This window comes from Taurulus bubalis, assembly GCF_910589615.1.
Source record: "Taurulus bubalis genome assembly, chromosome: 21".
Classification (NCBI taxonomy): Eukaryota; Metazoa; Chordata; class Actinopteri; order Perciformes; family Cottidae; genus Taurulus; species Taurulus bubalis.
The window spans coordinates 702,929-717,584 of record NC_136609.1 but is presented as its reverse complement, the minus strand read 5'-3'; the positions used below and the strand labels follow the sequence as shown (position 1 = coordinate 717,584).

General features: G+C 46.8%; 1 protein-coding gene across 1 annotated transcript; it reads right to left on the bottom strand.

Annotated features, from left to right (window-relative positions):
* Window positions 1-612: 612 nt before the first annotated feature.
* On the bottom strand, window positions 613-14,439 carry LOC306752939 (pinopsin-like; the record flags this gene model as incomplete). The annotated part of the gene is made up of 5 exons (XM_079236773.1): window positions 613-996; window positions 3,326-3,559; window positions 4,617-4,942; window positions 10,846-11,431; window positions 14,422-14,439. 5 exons carry the CDS (start codon window positions 14,437-14,439, stop codon window positions 613-615), a joined length of 1,548 nt encoding a protein of 515 aa, XP_079092899.1.
* Window positions 14,440-14,656: the final 217 nt, after the last annotated feature.

Here is a 14,656-nt window from a genome sequence, read left to right as displayed (position 1 = left end):
ATATATACGTATATATGTGTATATATATATGTATATATACGCATATACATGTGTATATATACATATATATGTATATATACACATGTATATGCGTATATATACATATATATGTGTTTATATACATATATATGTATATATACATATACATACATATGCAACTATAACTATAAAGAAGCAGCTCACTGAACTTTTATTTATTTCTAGTTTTATTCAACAGAATATTTAACGACAGAGATCATAGAAAAATATTCACATTTATTAAAGTAACAAGTTTTTAATAATTTTAACGTCCAGCTGGTTCATAAACACGATGAAGATGTTTTATTAATTATTAACGTCCGATACGCTGAAGGTTCCTTTATGAATGAAACTAATACTTCTGCGCTTTTGTTTATAAAGATTTTGTTTAAATTAAATAAATCATACATTTAATTATTAATGTGATTATGATATCCTTTTTTGACTGAGGTCATAAGTTTTGAACCATTACGGTTTATACATGTTTATTTATCAGATAATGAATTTGTGTGTAACATTCTGTAATATTTTGAAATGTCAGCATTCATTTTCCAGTTGTACATTAATTATTATGATTCATAATAACGCTGGAGGTCAAAGTGTCTCTGACTCGCTGGGTGACATCACGCTGACGGCAGGCGGCTCAGCGGCCAGCGGGTTGTCCTCCATGTGGGCCGAGCCAGGTCCAGGTTCCGGTCCAGGTCCGGGTTCCGGTCCAGGTCCGGGTTCCGGTCCGGGTTTAGGTCCCAGTCCAGGTCCGGGTTTAGGTCCGGGTCCGGGTCCAGGTCCGGGTCCAGGTCCCAGTCCAGGTCCGGGTTTAGGTCCGGGTCCGGGTCCAGGTCCGGGTCCAGGTCTGGGCCTGCCGTCACAGACCCGGCGCTGCAGCTGGACCACGGTGGTCCTGGACCGCACGGAGGACTGCAGGTTCTCCGTCAGCTGGCGCTCACAGTGGAACAGGACCAGAAAGCAGCGGTAGAACTGAGGACCAGCAGATCAGATGTTGAACATTAATCTCTACTACTCTACTACTGTCTTTAATGTCTTTCATCTTCATCATTTACCTTGTTTACTTATATTGTGTAAAAGTAGAAGAGCAAAGTGAAAAAGGAGTCAAATTCTATGTATGTGCAAATGTACATTAATGTACATTAAAGCTGATTCTGATTCTGATCAATAACAACATCAATAATGTAGTTATAACTAACATCAAGAATGTAGTAATAATTAATCAATAATGTAGTAATAACTAACACAATCATCATTCATCAGCCGTTTATGATTGACACTTATTTTAAAACCCATATGAATTAAAATGAATTAACTTCATAATATTTTATAATTATTAAAAACATAACATTTTATTATAAATATATGGCCATTTATTTTCATTTATATACTTTATAATAAATATTAAGATAATATATATCTTTTTTTTAAATAAATACAAAAAAATAAAAGTATTTAATAATTCTGGTTTTAATGTATTGTTTATTCATTGACGTGATGATGCCACTGTGTGATGATGTCACTGTGTGATGATGCCACTGTGTGATGATGTCACTGTGTGATGATGCCACTGTGCGATGATGTCACTGTGTGATGATGCCACTGTGCGATGATGCCACTGTGTGATGATGCCACTGTGTGATGATGTCACTGTGCGATGATGCCACTGTGTGATGATGTCACTGTGCGATGATGCCACTGTGTGATGATGCCACTGTGTTTGAGTCCTGCGTCCTCCCGCCACACGGACCTGAGCCACGACTACGAGGTCTGCAGCCTGGGGGCCGACCACCCATCCTGGATGAGAAGCTGCTGGTCCAAAGGCTCAACCAGGGGGACCGGGACCAGCTAAGGGGGTTCAGGGGGGTCCGCTGTGGGTCCTGATCTTGATCCTGGTCCAACACGCTGAGGGGGCTCAGGGGGATCCTGATCCTGGTTTACATACTGAGGGGCTCAGGGGGATCCTGATCCTGGTTTACATACTGAGGGGCTCAGGGGGATCCTGATCCTGGTTTACATACTGAGGGGCTCAGGGGGATCCTGATCCTGGTTTACATACTGAGGGGCTCAGGAGGGTCCTGATCCTGGTTTACATACTGAGGGGCTCAGGGGGATCCTGATCCTGGTTTACATACTGAGGGGTTCAGGGGGATCCTGATCCTGGTTTACATACTGAGGGGCTCAGGGGGATCCTGATCCTGGTTTACATACTGAGGGGTTCAGGAGGGTCCTGATCCTGGTTTACATACTTAGGGGTTCAGGAGGGTCCAGGTCCTGGTTTACATACTGAGGGGTTCAGGAGGGTCCTGGTCCTGGTTTACATACTGAGGGGTTCAGGAGGGTCCTGATCCTGGTTTACATACTGAGGGGTTCAGGAGGGTCCTGATCCTGGTTTACATACTGAGGGGTTCACACCAGCTCCATTCATGACTGACACCATTTCTAAGGTTCGTTATCTCTGATTTAAAGGAATTCATTATTTTTTCAGATTCAATTATGTGAAACCGGTCAGCTGTGAAAGCAGTTCTAAATAGACCCGGGGCCCCTGAATGCACCACAAAAGATGTTATTCTCTGCCAAAATGTGTCCTGAGCCAGATAAATAAAGGTTTAAAAGAACTTGGTTTATCAAAGTCTGTTTGTTGTAGTAATTGTGAATAATAATAATAATAATAATAATAATAATAATAATAATAATAATAATATAACGGAAGTGTTTATTTTCTATGTTTCTGCCGAGGTTAAATCCGCTGTTAGTTGAAATAATATAAAATAATATAAGCCAGCAGAAGTCTGGTGCTGTTGTTCATGTTCAAGTTAATATGTTCTACTTAACAGCATAAAAGTAACACCTGTGTGTCCACCACTTCATTGTTTACGTTAGCATCTAGCTTAGCATCTACGTTAGCTGTTATAGAAAAGTAATAGTTTCCTGCTTTTTTCAAGAAAGTAAAAGTATGACGAACACATATTTTATACCGTTTGTTTTTTTAAAGACTTTTACAGTGAACATAAAAATGCTTTATAGTTTGGAAACAAATGCAATGTTTCTTTATTTACCTGAAATGTATTTTTTAAATCTTTATTTGCGTTTTTATTACATCTTTTCTCATGTTATTCATTTTTCTGATGGCTTTATTCCTATTCATTTTTTCTTTCTAAATTATTTTCAATGTTTTTGTTCATTTAGTCTTTTCCTCAAGATTTATACTCACCACAAAAAGGTTTATCTCTGAAACTAAAGCACTGGCTCAGATCCATGCTGGTGGTCTAGCGCCTGGCAGCAGCTGTTCACCGCTCACCTGCTTGTTCATGAGGATGTAGATGATGGGGTTAATGACGGTGCTGCTCTTGGCGAGGATGGAAGGCACAACGGCGGCGATGGGGCTGACGACTCCCGGCCGGCCGAAGGTGGCCATCATGGCGACGACGCCGTATGGCATCCAGCAGAGCAGGTAGCAAACCACCGTGGTGACCACCATGAACAGGATGTGGAACTCTCTGTGACGAGCCGCTGTCCGCCTGATATGACCCACCTGACAGACAAAACTCAGGTTATAAAGCAAAATACACACCTGACAGACAAAACACAGGTAATATAGCACTATCACCACCTGACAGACAAAACTCAGGTGAAGAAACACTTTACAATTATAAAAGGGATATTGGGAGTAGAAGTCCCTTTAAAGCGTTAACAACTGATCCTGGTTCAGTCCTGCGGATGTTAGTGTGAGAGTTTGGTCATGTGACCCGTCTGCTCAAGGCGCAGCAGATTAATCACATGACTGCTTTTTGTGTTGAAGAACAAGGATTCTGTTTTTATATCAAATATCTTCATGGTTTTCATGATGACGACATAATACTTTGATAAAGATAAGATATTTATTCAAATCAAATAAAACAAGTGAGCATAAATACTCAAAATGAATATTTAGTTGACATGATAATAAACTAAACAGTGAGTAAAGCACCTGTCCGACGTATGTAGCAGTACACCATGACGACAGGATACTTTGATAAAGATATGTATGTATATGTATGTATGTATATGTATATGTATATATATTGTGGCATCACAAGGAAACAGGTAGTGGAGGGGCGCCACCCAACCGAGGCAGGTCCGGAAGACCCAAGAGAGAGCACCCGGGAAGGAGAAGGGACACAAGCGGAAGGTGAACCCACAAGCACCTGGAAGAGGACGACAAAGAAGAGGACCTCGTAGCCTGGATTCACCAGTGTTGAGTTTTGTTTGGTTAATGTTTTATGTTTTCTAACTGGACCCTTTTTTTGATAATTTGTTGTTTGGACGTTACCTTGCTGGTGGGATGGGAAATAAATCTTTACTTTTTGTGAAATACCCTCGGACGTGCCTGTGTCCAGCTCTCTTTTTGCACTGCCCCAGGCTAGCCTGTCCTAGCGACCGCCGTGACACTACAATATATATACACATATACATATATATATATATATATATATATATATATATATATATATACATATATATATATATATATATATATATATATATATATATATATATATATATATATATATATTATATATACACATATACATATATATACATATACACACCTGTCTGACGGCACACAGCAGCCGTGTGTAGCAGTACACCATGACGAGGACGGGCGCGCCCAGACAGAACACGAACAGGCACACGATGTAGGAGTGGGAGCCGGGCGACCTCTCTGTCCATGTCACCGAGCAGCTGGTCCCGGCTCCCTCCAGGCCGTAGCTGCTCCAGCCCAGCAGGGGGGGCACCGTCCAGGCCACCGAGTACAGCCAGGACCCCCCCACCGCCAGCAGGGGCCTCCTGTAGTCCGACACCCGCTTGTTGCACACCATCAGGGTGCTGTAGCGCTCGTAGGACAGGCCGGCCAGAGAGACCAGAGACACGATGCCTGATGGAGACGAGGAGAGGACACGAGGACACGAAGACACAAAGACACGAGGACATGAGGACAGGGGAGAGTTAGTCTTACGCAAAGACCACAGGGTGTGGGCTGAGGGGGCGTGGTCTGCAGCGAGGGAACGTAGGCTGTGATAAGGGTACACAGGCTCCGATAAGGGGGGGTAGGCTGCGATAAGGGTGCGTAGGCTCCGATAAGGGGGGGTAGGCTGTGATAAGGGTACGTAGGCTCCGATAAGGGGGGGTAGACTGTGATAAGGGTACGTAGGCTCCGATAAGGGGGGGGTAGACTGCGATAAGGGTGCGTAGGCTCCGATAAGGGGGGGTAGACTGTGATAAGGGTACGTAGGCTCCGATAAGGGGGGGTAGACTGCGACAAGGGTGCGTAGGCTCCGATAAGGGGGGGTAGACTGTGATAAGGGTACGTAGGCTCCGATAAGGGGGGGTAGACTGCGATAAGGGTGTGTAGGCTCCGATAAGGGGGGGTAGGCTGTGATAAGGGTACGTAGGCTGCGATAAGGGGCGTCGGCAACGATAAGGGGCGTAGGCTGCGATAAGGGGGGCGTAGGCTGCGATAGGGGTGGGTAGACTGCAATAAGGGTGTGTAGACTGTGATAAGGGGGGTAGACTGCAATGGGGGGGTAGACTGCGATAAGGGTGCGTAGACTGCGATAGGGGGGTAGACTGTAATAGGGGGGGTAGATGGCAATAAGGGTGGATAGACTGTGATAAGGGGGCGTAGGCTGCAACAAGGGTGCGTAGGGTGCGATAAGGGGGGGTAGACTGCAATGGGGGGGTAGACTGCGATAAGGATGCGTAGACTGCGATAGGGGGGGTAGACTGTAATGGGGGGTAGACGGCAATAAGGGTGCGTAGACTGCGATGGGGGGGTAGACTGTAATAGGGGGGTAGACTGCAATAAGGGGGGTAGACTGCAAGAGGGGGGGGTAGACTGCAAGAGGGGGGGTAGACTGCGATTAGGGTGCGTAGACTGCGATAAGGGGGGTAGACTGTAATAGGGGGGTAGACGGCAATAAGGGTGCGTAGGCTGCGATGGGGGGGTAGACTGCAATAAGGGTGCGTAGGCTGCGATGGGGGGGTAGACTGCGATAAAGGGGGGTAGACTGAAATAAGCGTGAGTAGGCTGCGATAAGGGGGGTAGACTGCGATAAAGGGGGGTAGACTGCAATAAGGTTGCGTAGGCTGCGATGGGGGGGGGTAGACTGTGATAAGGGTGAGTAGGCTGCGATAAGGGGGGTAGACTGCGATAAAGGGGGGTAGACTGCGATAAAGGGGGGTAGACTGAAATAAGGGTGAGTAGGCTGCGATAAGGGGGGGTAGACTGCGATAAAGGGGGGTAGACTGCAATAAGGGTGCGTAGGCTGTGATAAGGGGGGGTAGACTGTGATAAGGGTGCGTAGACTGCGATAAGGAGGGGTAGACTGCGATAAGGGTGCGTAGGCTGCGATAAGGGGGGGTAGACTGCAATAAGGGTGCGGAGACTGCGATAAGGATGTGTAGGCTGCGATAAGGGTGCGTAGACTGCGATGGGGGGTGGGGGGTAGACTGCGATAAGGGTGCGTAGGCTGCGATAAGGGGGGGTAGACTGCGATAAGGGTGCGTAGGCTGCGATAAGGGGGGGTAGACTGCAATCAGGGTACGTAGACTGCGATAAGGGTAGATAGACTGCGATAAGGGTGCGTAGACTGCGATAAGGGTGCGTAGACTGCGATAGGGGGGTAGACGGCAATAGGGGGGTAGACGGCAATAAGGGTGCGTAGACTGCGATAAGGGGGTGTAGACTGCAATAGGGAGGGGTAGACTGCGATAAGGGTGCGTAGACTGCGATAGGGGGGGTAGACTGTAATAGGGGGGTAGACGGCAATAAGGGTGCGTAGGCTGCGATGGGGGGGAGACTGCGATAATGGTGGGTAGACTGCAATAAGGGTGCGTAGGCTGCGATAAGGGTGGGTAGACTGCGATAAGGGTGGATAGACTGCGATAAGGGTGCGTAGGCTGCGTTAAGGGTGCGTAGACTTCAATAAGGGTGCGTAGGCTGCGATAAGGGTGGATAGACTGCGATAAGGGTGCGTAGGCTGCGTTAAGGGTGCGTAGACTGCAATAAGGGTGCGTAGGCTGCGATAAGGGGGGGTAGACTGCCTTAAGGGTGCGTAGGCTGCAATAAGGGTACGTAGACTGCGATAAGGGTACGTAGACTGCAATAAGGGTGTGTAGGCTGCGATAGGGGGGGTAGACTGCAATAAGGGTGCGGAGACTGCGATAATGGTGGGTAGACTGCAATAAGGGTGCGTAGGCTGCGATAAGGGTGCGTAGGCTGCAATCAGGGTACGTAGACTGCGATAAGGGTGGATAGACTGCGATAAGGGGGTGTAGACTGCAATAGGGAGGGGTAGACTGCGATAAGGGTGCGTAGACTGCGATAGGGGGGTACACAGCAATGGGGGAGTAAACTGCAATAAGGGTGCGCAGACTGCGATAAGGGGGTGTAGACTGCAATAGGGAGGGGTAGACTGCGATAAGGGTGCGTAAGCTGCGATAAGGGGGGGGTAGACTGCGATAAGAGGGGGTAGACTGCGATAAGGGTGCGTAGGCTCCGATAAGGGGGGGTAGACTGCGATAAGGGTGCGTAGGCTCCGATAAGGGGGGGTAGACTGTGATAAGGGTACGTAGGCTCCGATAAGGGGGGGTAGACTGCGATAAGGGTGTGTAGGCTCCGATAAGGGGGGGTAGGCTGTGATAAGGGTACGTAGGCTGCGATAAGGGGCGTCGGCAACGATAAGGGGCGTAGGCTGCGATAGGGGGGCGTAGGCTGCGATAGGGGTGGGTAGACTGCAATAAGGGTGTGTAGACTGTGATAAGGGGGGGTAGACTGCAATGGGGGGGGTAGACTGCGATAAGGGTGCGTAGACTGCGATAGGGGGGTAGACTGTAATAGGGGGGGTAGACGGCAATAAGGGTGGATTGACTGTGATAAGGGGGCGTAGGCTGCAACAAGGGTGCGTAGGGTGCGATAAGGGGGGGTAGACTGCAATGGGGGGGTAGACTGCGATAAGGATGCGTAGACTGCGATAGGGGGGGTAGACTGTAATAGGGGGGTAGACGGCAATAAGGGTGCGTAGACTGCGATGGGGGGGTAGACTGTAATAGGGGGGTAGACTGCAATAAGGGGGGTAGACTGCAAGAGGGGGGGTAGACTGCAAGAGGGGGGGTAGACTGCGATTAGGGTGCGTAGACTGCGATAAGGGGGGTAGACTGTAATAGGGGGGTAGACGGCAATAAGGGTGCGTAGGCTGCGATGGGGGGGTAGACTGCAATAAGGGTGCGTAGGCTGCGATGGGGGGGTAGACTGCGATAAAGGGGGGTAGACTGAAATAATCGTGAGTTGGCTGCGATAAGGGGGGTAGACTGCGATAAAGGGGGGTAGACTGCAATAAGGTTGCGTAGGCTGCGATGGGGGGGGTAGACTGTGATAAGGGTGAGTAGGCTGCGATAAGGGGGGTAGACTGCGATAAAGGGGGTAGACTGCGATAAAGGGGGGTAGACTGAAATAAGGGTGAGTAGGCTGCGATAAGGGTGAGTAGACTGCGATAAAGGGGGGTAGACTGCAATAAGGGTGCGTAGGCTGTGATAAGGGGGGGGTAGACTGTGATAAGGGTGCGTAGACTGCGATAAGGAGGGGTAGACTGCGATAAGGGTGCGTAGGCTGCGATAAGGGGGGGTAGACTGCGATAAGGAGGGGTAGACTGCGATAAGGGTGCGTAGGCTGCGATAAGGGGGGGTAGACTGCAATAAGGGTGCGGAGACTGCGATAAGGATGTGTAGGCTGCGATAAGGGTGCGTAGACTGCGATAAGGGGGGGTAGACTGCAATCAGGGTACGTAGACTGCGATAAGGGTAGATAGACTGCGATAAGGGTGCGTAGACTGCGATAAGGGGGGGTACACAGCAATGGGGGGGTAAACTGCAATAAGGGTGCGTAGACTGCGATAAGGGGGTGTAGACTGCAATAGGGGGGTAGACGGCAATAAGGGTGCGTAGACTGCGATAAGGGGGTGTAGACTGTAATAGGGGGGTAGACGGCAATAAGGGTGCGTAGGCTGCGATGGGGGGGAGACTGCGATAATGGTGGGTAGACTGCAATAAGGGTGCGTAGGCTGCGATAAGGGTGGGTAGACTGCGATAAGGGTGGATAGACTGCGATAAGGGTGCGTAGGCTGCGTTAAGGGTGCGTAGACTTCAATAAGGGTGCGTAGGCTGCGATAAGGGTGGATAGACTGCGATAAGGGTGCGTAGGCTGCGTTAAGGGTGCGTAGACTGCAAAAAGGGTGCGTAGGCTGCGATAAGGGGGGGTAGACTGCAATAAGGGTGCGTAAGCTGCGATAAGGGGGGGTAGACTGCGATAAGGGTGCGTAGGCTGCAATAAGGGTACGTAGACTGCGATAAGGGTACGTAGACTGCAATAAGGGTGTGTAGGCTGCGATAGGGGGGGTAGACTGCAATAAGGGTGCGGAGACTGCGATAATGGTGGGTAGACTGCAATAAGGGTGCGTAGGCTGCGATAAGGGTGCGTAGGCTGCAATCAGGGTACGTAGACTGCGATAAGGGTGGATAGACTGCGATAAGGGGGTGTAGACTGCAATAGGGAGGGGTAGACTGCGATAAGGGTGCGTAGACTGCGATAGGGGGGGTACACAGCAATGGGGGAGTAAACTGCAATAAGGGTGCGTAGACTGCGATAAGGGGGTGTAGACTGCAATAGGGAGGGGTAGACTGCGATAAGGGTGCGTAAGCTGCGATAAGGGGGGGTAGACTGCGATAAGAGGGGGTAGACTGCGATAAGGGTGCGTAGGCTGCGATAAGGGGGGGTAGACTGCGATTAGGGTGCGTAGGCTGCGATAAGGGGGCGTAGACTGCGATAAGGGGGCGTAGGATGCGGTAAGGGGGGGTAGACTGCGATAAGGGTGCGTAGGCTGCGATAAGGGGGCGTAGACTGCGATAAGGGGGCGTAGGATGCGGTAAGGGGGGGTAGGCAGCAATAAGGGGGTGCAGGCTGTGATAAGGGGGGGTAGACTGCAATAAGGGGGCGTAGGATGCGGTAAGGGGGGGTAGGCAGCAATAAGGGGGTGTAGGCTGTGGTAAGGGGGGTTAGACTGCAATAAGGGGGCGTAGCATGCGGTATGGGGGGGTAGGCTCTGATCCCCATGAGGCTCTGATCCGCTTCATCAGGTCTCAGTAATCAGTCCTCAGACACTCAAAGTACTTTTTTTCTTTGTGAAAACACCCTTTTATTACTAATACTTGTATTTTATATGTGAACTCTTCTTGAACAGAAAGTTTAACACTTTTATATTTCTGGAAAGAAATTTAGGATTTTAATTCATTCCAAAATACTAATTATAATCAAGTGTAATGAAGTTAATGTACTTAAATACTGTACTTGAGGTACTTTCTCCACATTGTCCGTTCATCTGACGGCTAAAAGAAAGAAATGATTATTATTATTATTATTAAGAAGAAGAAGAAGACATTCTGACTTTGTTTTTAAACAATAATAATAATAATAATAATAATAATAATAATAATATGTCAAGGAAAGTGTCAGAATGAGAGAGAAAAGGGGTTCCGGGCCCCTGAGTGTTAAGGGGCCCCTGAGTTCTAGTCTGGAATCTCTGTGTCCTCCATGTTTACACAACACACAGGTCACGTGACCCTCAGAGCAAAGATAAGAGCAGAGGGAGGTGCCAATCTGACTAAAGCTGGATTCAGACATTCGTATAATTAAACTATTCTTATTACCATTGTCAATAATTCGGACTTCTCTTCTAAGTGTACTCGTCCCGTGTACTTGCACTCGTCCCGTGTACTCGTACTCACCGAAGCAGGAGTTGACGAACCCGTACCACATGCAGCCGTGGCGGCCGTACAGCCAGCGGCAGCGCAGACTGGACGCGAAGCTGAGCGTCGTGCCGCACACGCACACCAGCATGTCGCTGACGCTGATGTTGAGCAGCAGCATGTTGACGGGGGTCCGCAGGGCGCGGAAGCGGCAGAACAGAACCAGAACCAGCAGGTTGTTGAGGAAGCCGAGTGCCATGATGGAGCCCAGGAACACCGACACCACGCGGTGGCCGCCGCGCGACAGCCGCTCGTGCGGCGTGTCGCTCCAGTCGGGCTCCAGGGAGGCCGCCGGCGGCGCGCTCAGGTTGCTGCCGCTCACCTCGGGGAACATGGCGCCGCGCGTAAAGGTGGCTGCCTGGGCTTTGCGCGTAAAGGTGGCCGCTCGCGCTTGACGCGGGGATTGGAGCGGCTCCTCTGGGGACAAGAAGCCCGCGGGCTTCACATTCCGGAGGAGTGCCGCTGCTGGAGGCCAAGCGGCCCGCACTGACGCGCCGCCGCCGCGGGGCGCACCATCCTCCTCCGCCGCAGCAGCGGCACCGCGCCGCGGGGCGCAGATCAATATCTCAATCAATACGAGGATCAATCATCCGGTCACGAGCTTCTTCTTCTTCTTCTTCTTCTTCTTCTTCTTCTTCTTCTTCTTCTTCTTCTTCTTCTTCTTCTTCTTCTTCTTCTTCTTCTTCTTCTTCTTCTTCTTCTCCTCCTCCTTCTCCTCCTCCTTCTTCTTCTTCTTCTTCTTCTTCTTCTTCTTCTTCTTCTTCTTCTTCTTCTTCTTCTTCTTCTTCTTCTTCTTCTTCTTCTTCTTCTTCTTCTTCTTCTCCTCCTCCTTCTTCTCCTTCTTCTTCTCCTTCTTCTTCTTCTCCTTCTTCTTCTCCTTCTTCTTCTCCTCCTTCTCTCCACGCAGTCTAACTGCCGCTCCGCGCTGCGCGCTCTGTTTAAGTACCGTGACCGCTGAGCACGTGACTCTCCGGAAGCGTCAGGTGGTTCAACTGAACATAATAAATGTGAAAAGAGGAATAAATGAAAGAATACAATGACTACAAATAAAAAGTCAAATATTCGGGAATATTCATTTGATATATATATATATAAATATTATTATTATTATTATTATTATTATTATTATTATTATTATTATTATTAAGAAGAAGCGCAAAAGGAGGAAGAGGAATGTTTTTAACATCTGATCATTGATAATTAATAATAATAATCACAAGTTCATCCTCTAGTGTGTTGAAGTATTTGTACACGATGGTATTAGTACTTTAAAGGAAGTGAGAGGTCAACATCTGGAGACCACAGCTGTCCTCTAGTCCTCAGACCTGGACCCAGCTGTCCTCTAGTCCTCAGACCTGTACCACAGCTGTCGATGATAGTACACACTGGTACTATGTGTTGTACTGCTAGTATTACTGCAGTATGCATAGTGTTGTACACGCTGGTTCTCAGACTCTGTTCACTTTTGAGGTATTTGTACACAAAGTCGCTGCCGGCTGTTTATTTTCACACATTGAGGTTATTTATGTTTCTGCCTCAGCGGGAGGAAACTCTTCCTGGCTGCTGATTGGTGGCTGACGGTGAGGCGGCGACAGACGGCATGATTGACAGCAGCAGTGAGGAAGAGGAGGAGGAGGAAGAAACTTTACAGGCTAGAATATAAAATTTGTACAGTAGGAACCGGTCTGCGTGTAGATTGTATAACGTTGTTCCTCTTTACTGGCTTTGTGTGTTTGTGTCTAATAATAACAAAAATTATAGTTTGAACGTGTCACTGACATCATCCTAGTGACATCATCATAGTGACATCATAGTGACATCATCATAGTGAAATCCTCATAGTGACATCATCATAGTGACATCATCCGAGTGACATCATCAAATGAAATTATAGTGACATCATCATAGTGACATCATCATAATGAAATCATAGTGACATCATCATAGTGACATCATCATAGTGAAATCATCATAGTGACATCATCATAGTGACATCATCATAGTGAAATCATAGTGACATCATCATAGTGAAATCATCATAGTGACATCATCCGAGTGACATCATCATAGTGAAATCATCATAGTGACATCATCCTAGTGACATCATCATAGTGAAATCATAGTGACATCATCATAGTGAGATCATCATAGTGACATCATCATAGTGAAATCATAGTGACATCATCACAGTGAGATCATCATAGTGACATCATCATAGTGACATCATCATAGTGACATCCTCATAGTGAAATCATAGTGACATCATCATAGGGAAATCATCATAGTGACATCATCCGAGTGACATCATCATAGTGAAATCATCATAGTGACATCATCCTAGTGACATCATCATAGTGAAATCATAGTGACATCATCATAGTGAGATCATCATAGTGACATCATCATAGTGAAATCATAGTGACATCATCACAGTGAGATCATCATAGTGACATCATCATAGTGAAATCATAGTGACATCCTCATAGTGAAATCATAGTGACATCATCATAGGGAAATCATAGTGACATCATCACAGTGAGATCATCATAGTGACATCATCATAGTGAAATCATAGTGACATCCTCATAGTGAAATCATAGTGACATTATCATAGTGACATCATAGTGACATCAACACATCCTCATCCTGAAGTTTACATTTCCTTTGACGTCACCTCCTGGGAGTCAAAGCACAGGGTTCATGTGACCCATGACGTCGTCTTCCTGCCAGAAGAACGTCAGGTTTTATTGTGCATCTCTTTCTCGAGGAGAATCTGATACAGATGTTAGACTCACATGTTTTGGCCTCAGGAGGTTCAGAGGAAGATAAATTACATTTAAAGGTTGAAAGTTTTCTCGCAGTTTTAGACATAAAGATCTGAAAGCTAAGAGAAGAACAACAACCTTGAGAATAAACAATTATGTTTTTAAATAACCAGATCATTCCAAGTCATCTTTGAATTTATATTAAGTAAAAATGTGGCTTTTCAGAATAAAAGCTTTCACCCAGTGAGGGTGAAGGTCAGGCTGACTGCCCCTCAGACTTCATCTTCATCATCCTCTTCATCAGCTAATCTAAATACAGATGTTGGTTTGCCAGCTGAGGCGTTGGCTCCTCACAGGAAGTGTGAGAACTGAACGTGTGATCTTCCTGCAGGCTGATCTGAGAGCAGCTCCGCCTCCCAACATTTAAATAAGAAGAAGAAGAATTATTTTATATTACACAATAGTACATTTGATATTATTATTATTAATAATAATAAATGAAGACTTAAAGTATGTATCATACAATATTACTATTATGTCTATAATAAAAACATAAATGTGCTAAATGATGATCAGAGTACACTGATCCAATGCTAATGTATTATTAGTTGGCTTTGGTCCATGAACCCGTGACTGCACCCTGAAGGGTTAACTATATTTGTTTAGTTTATGTTTTATTAATAAGTGTTTGGAGCAGCAGCTGATTCTCAGCAACAAGATTTAATTTGGCTCCAGTGTGAATTTATTCCCTGCTGCCAAAATGATCAGTTGTTGTCTATTTTAATCTGACCTTCCTCTCCATCTCCATGCGGAAAGATATTATTTAATATTTTACATTCAGAATCACAAGTTCTCCTCATGAAGCTGCTGCAGAGTTTGAAGTAAACAAATAACTAAAAACTAAAACATTCATATTAAGGCAGTGAATACAGAACTGAGAACTTTACTGCAGTAAAAATACTAATACTACACTGTAAAAATACTCCTCTGCAAGTAGAAGTCCTGCTTACAAAGTTTAAAGTTTC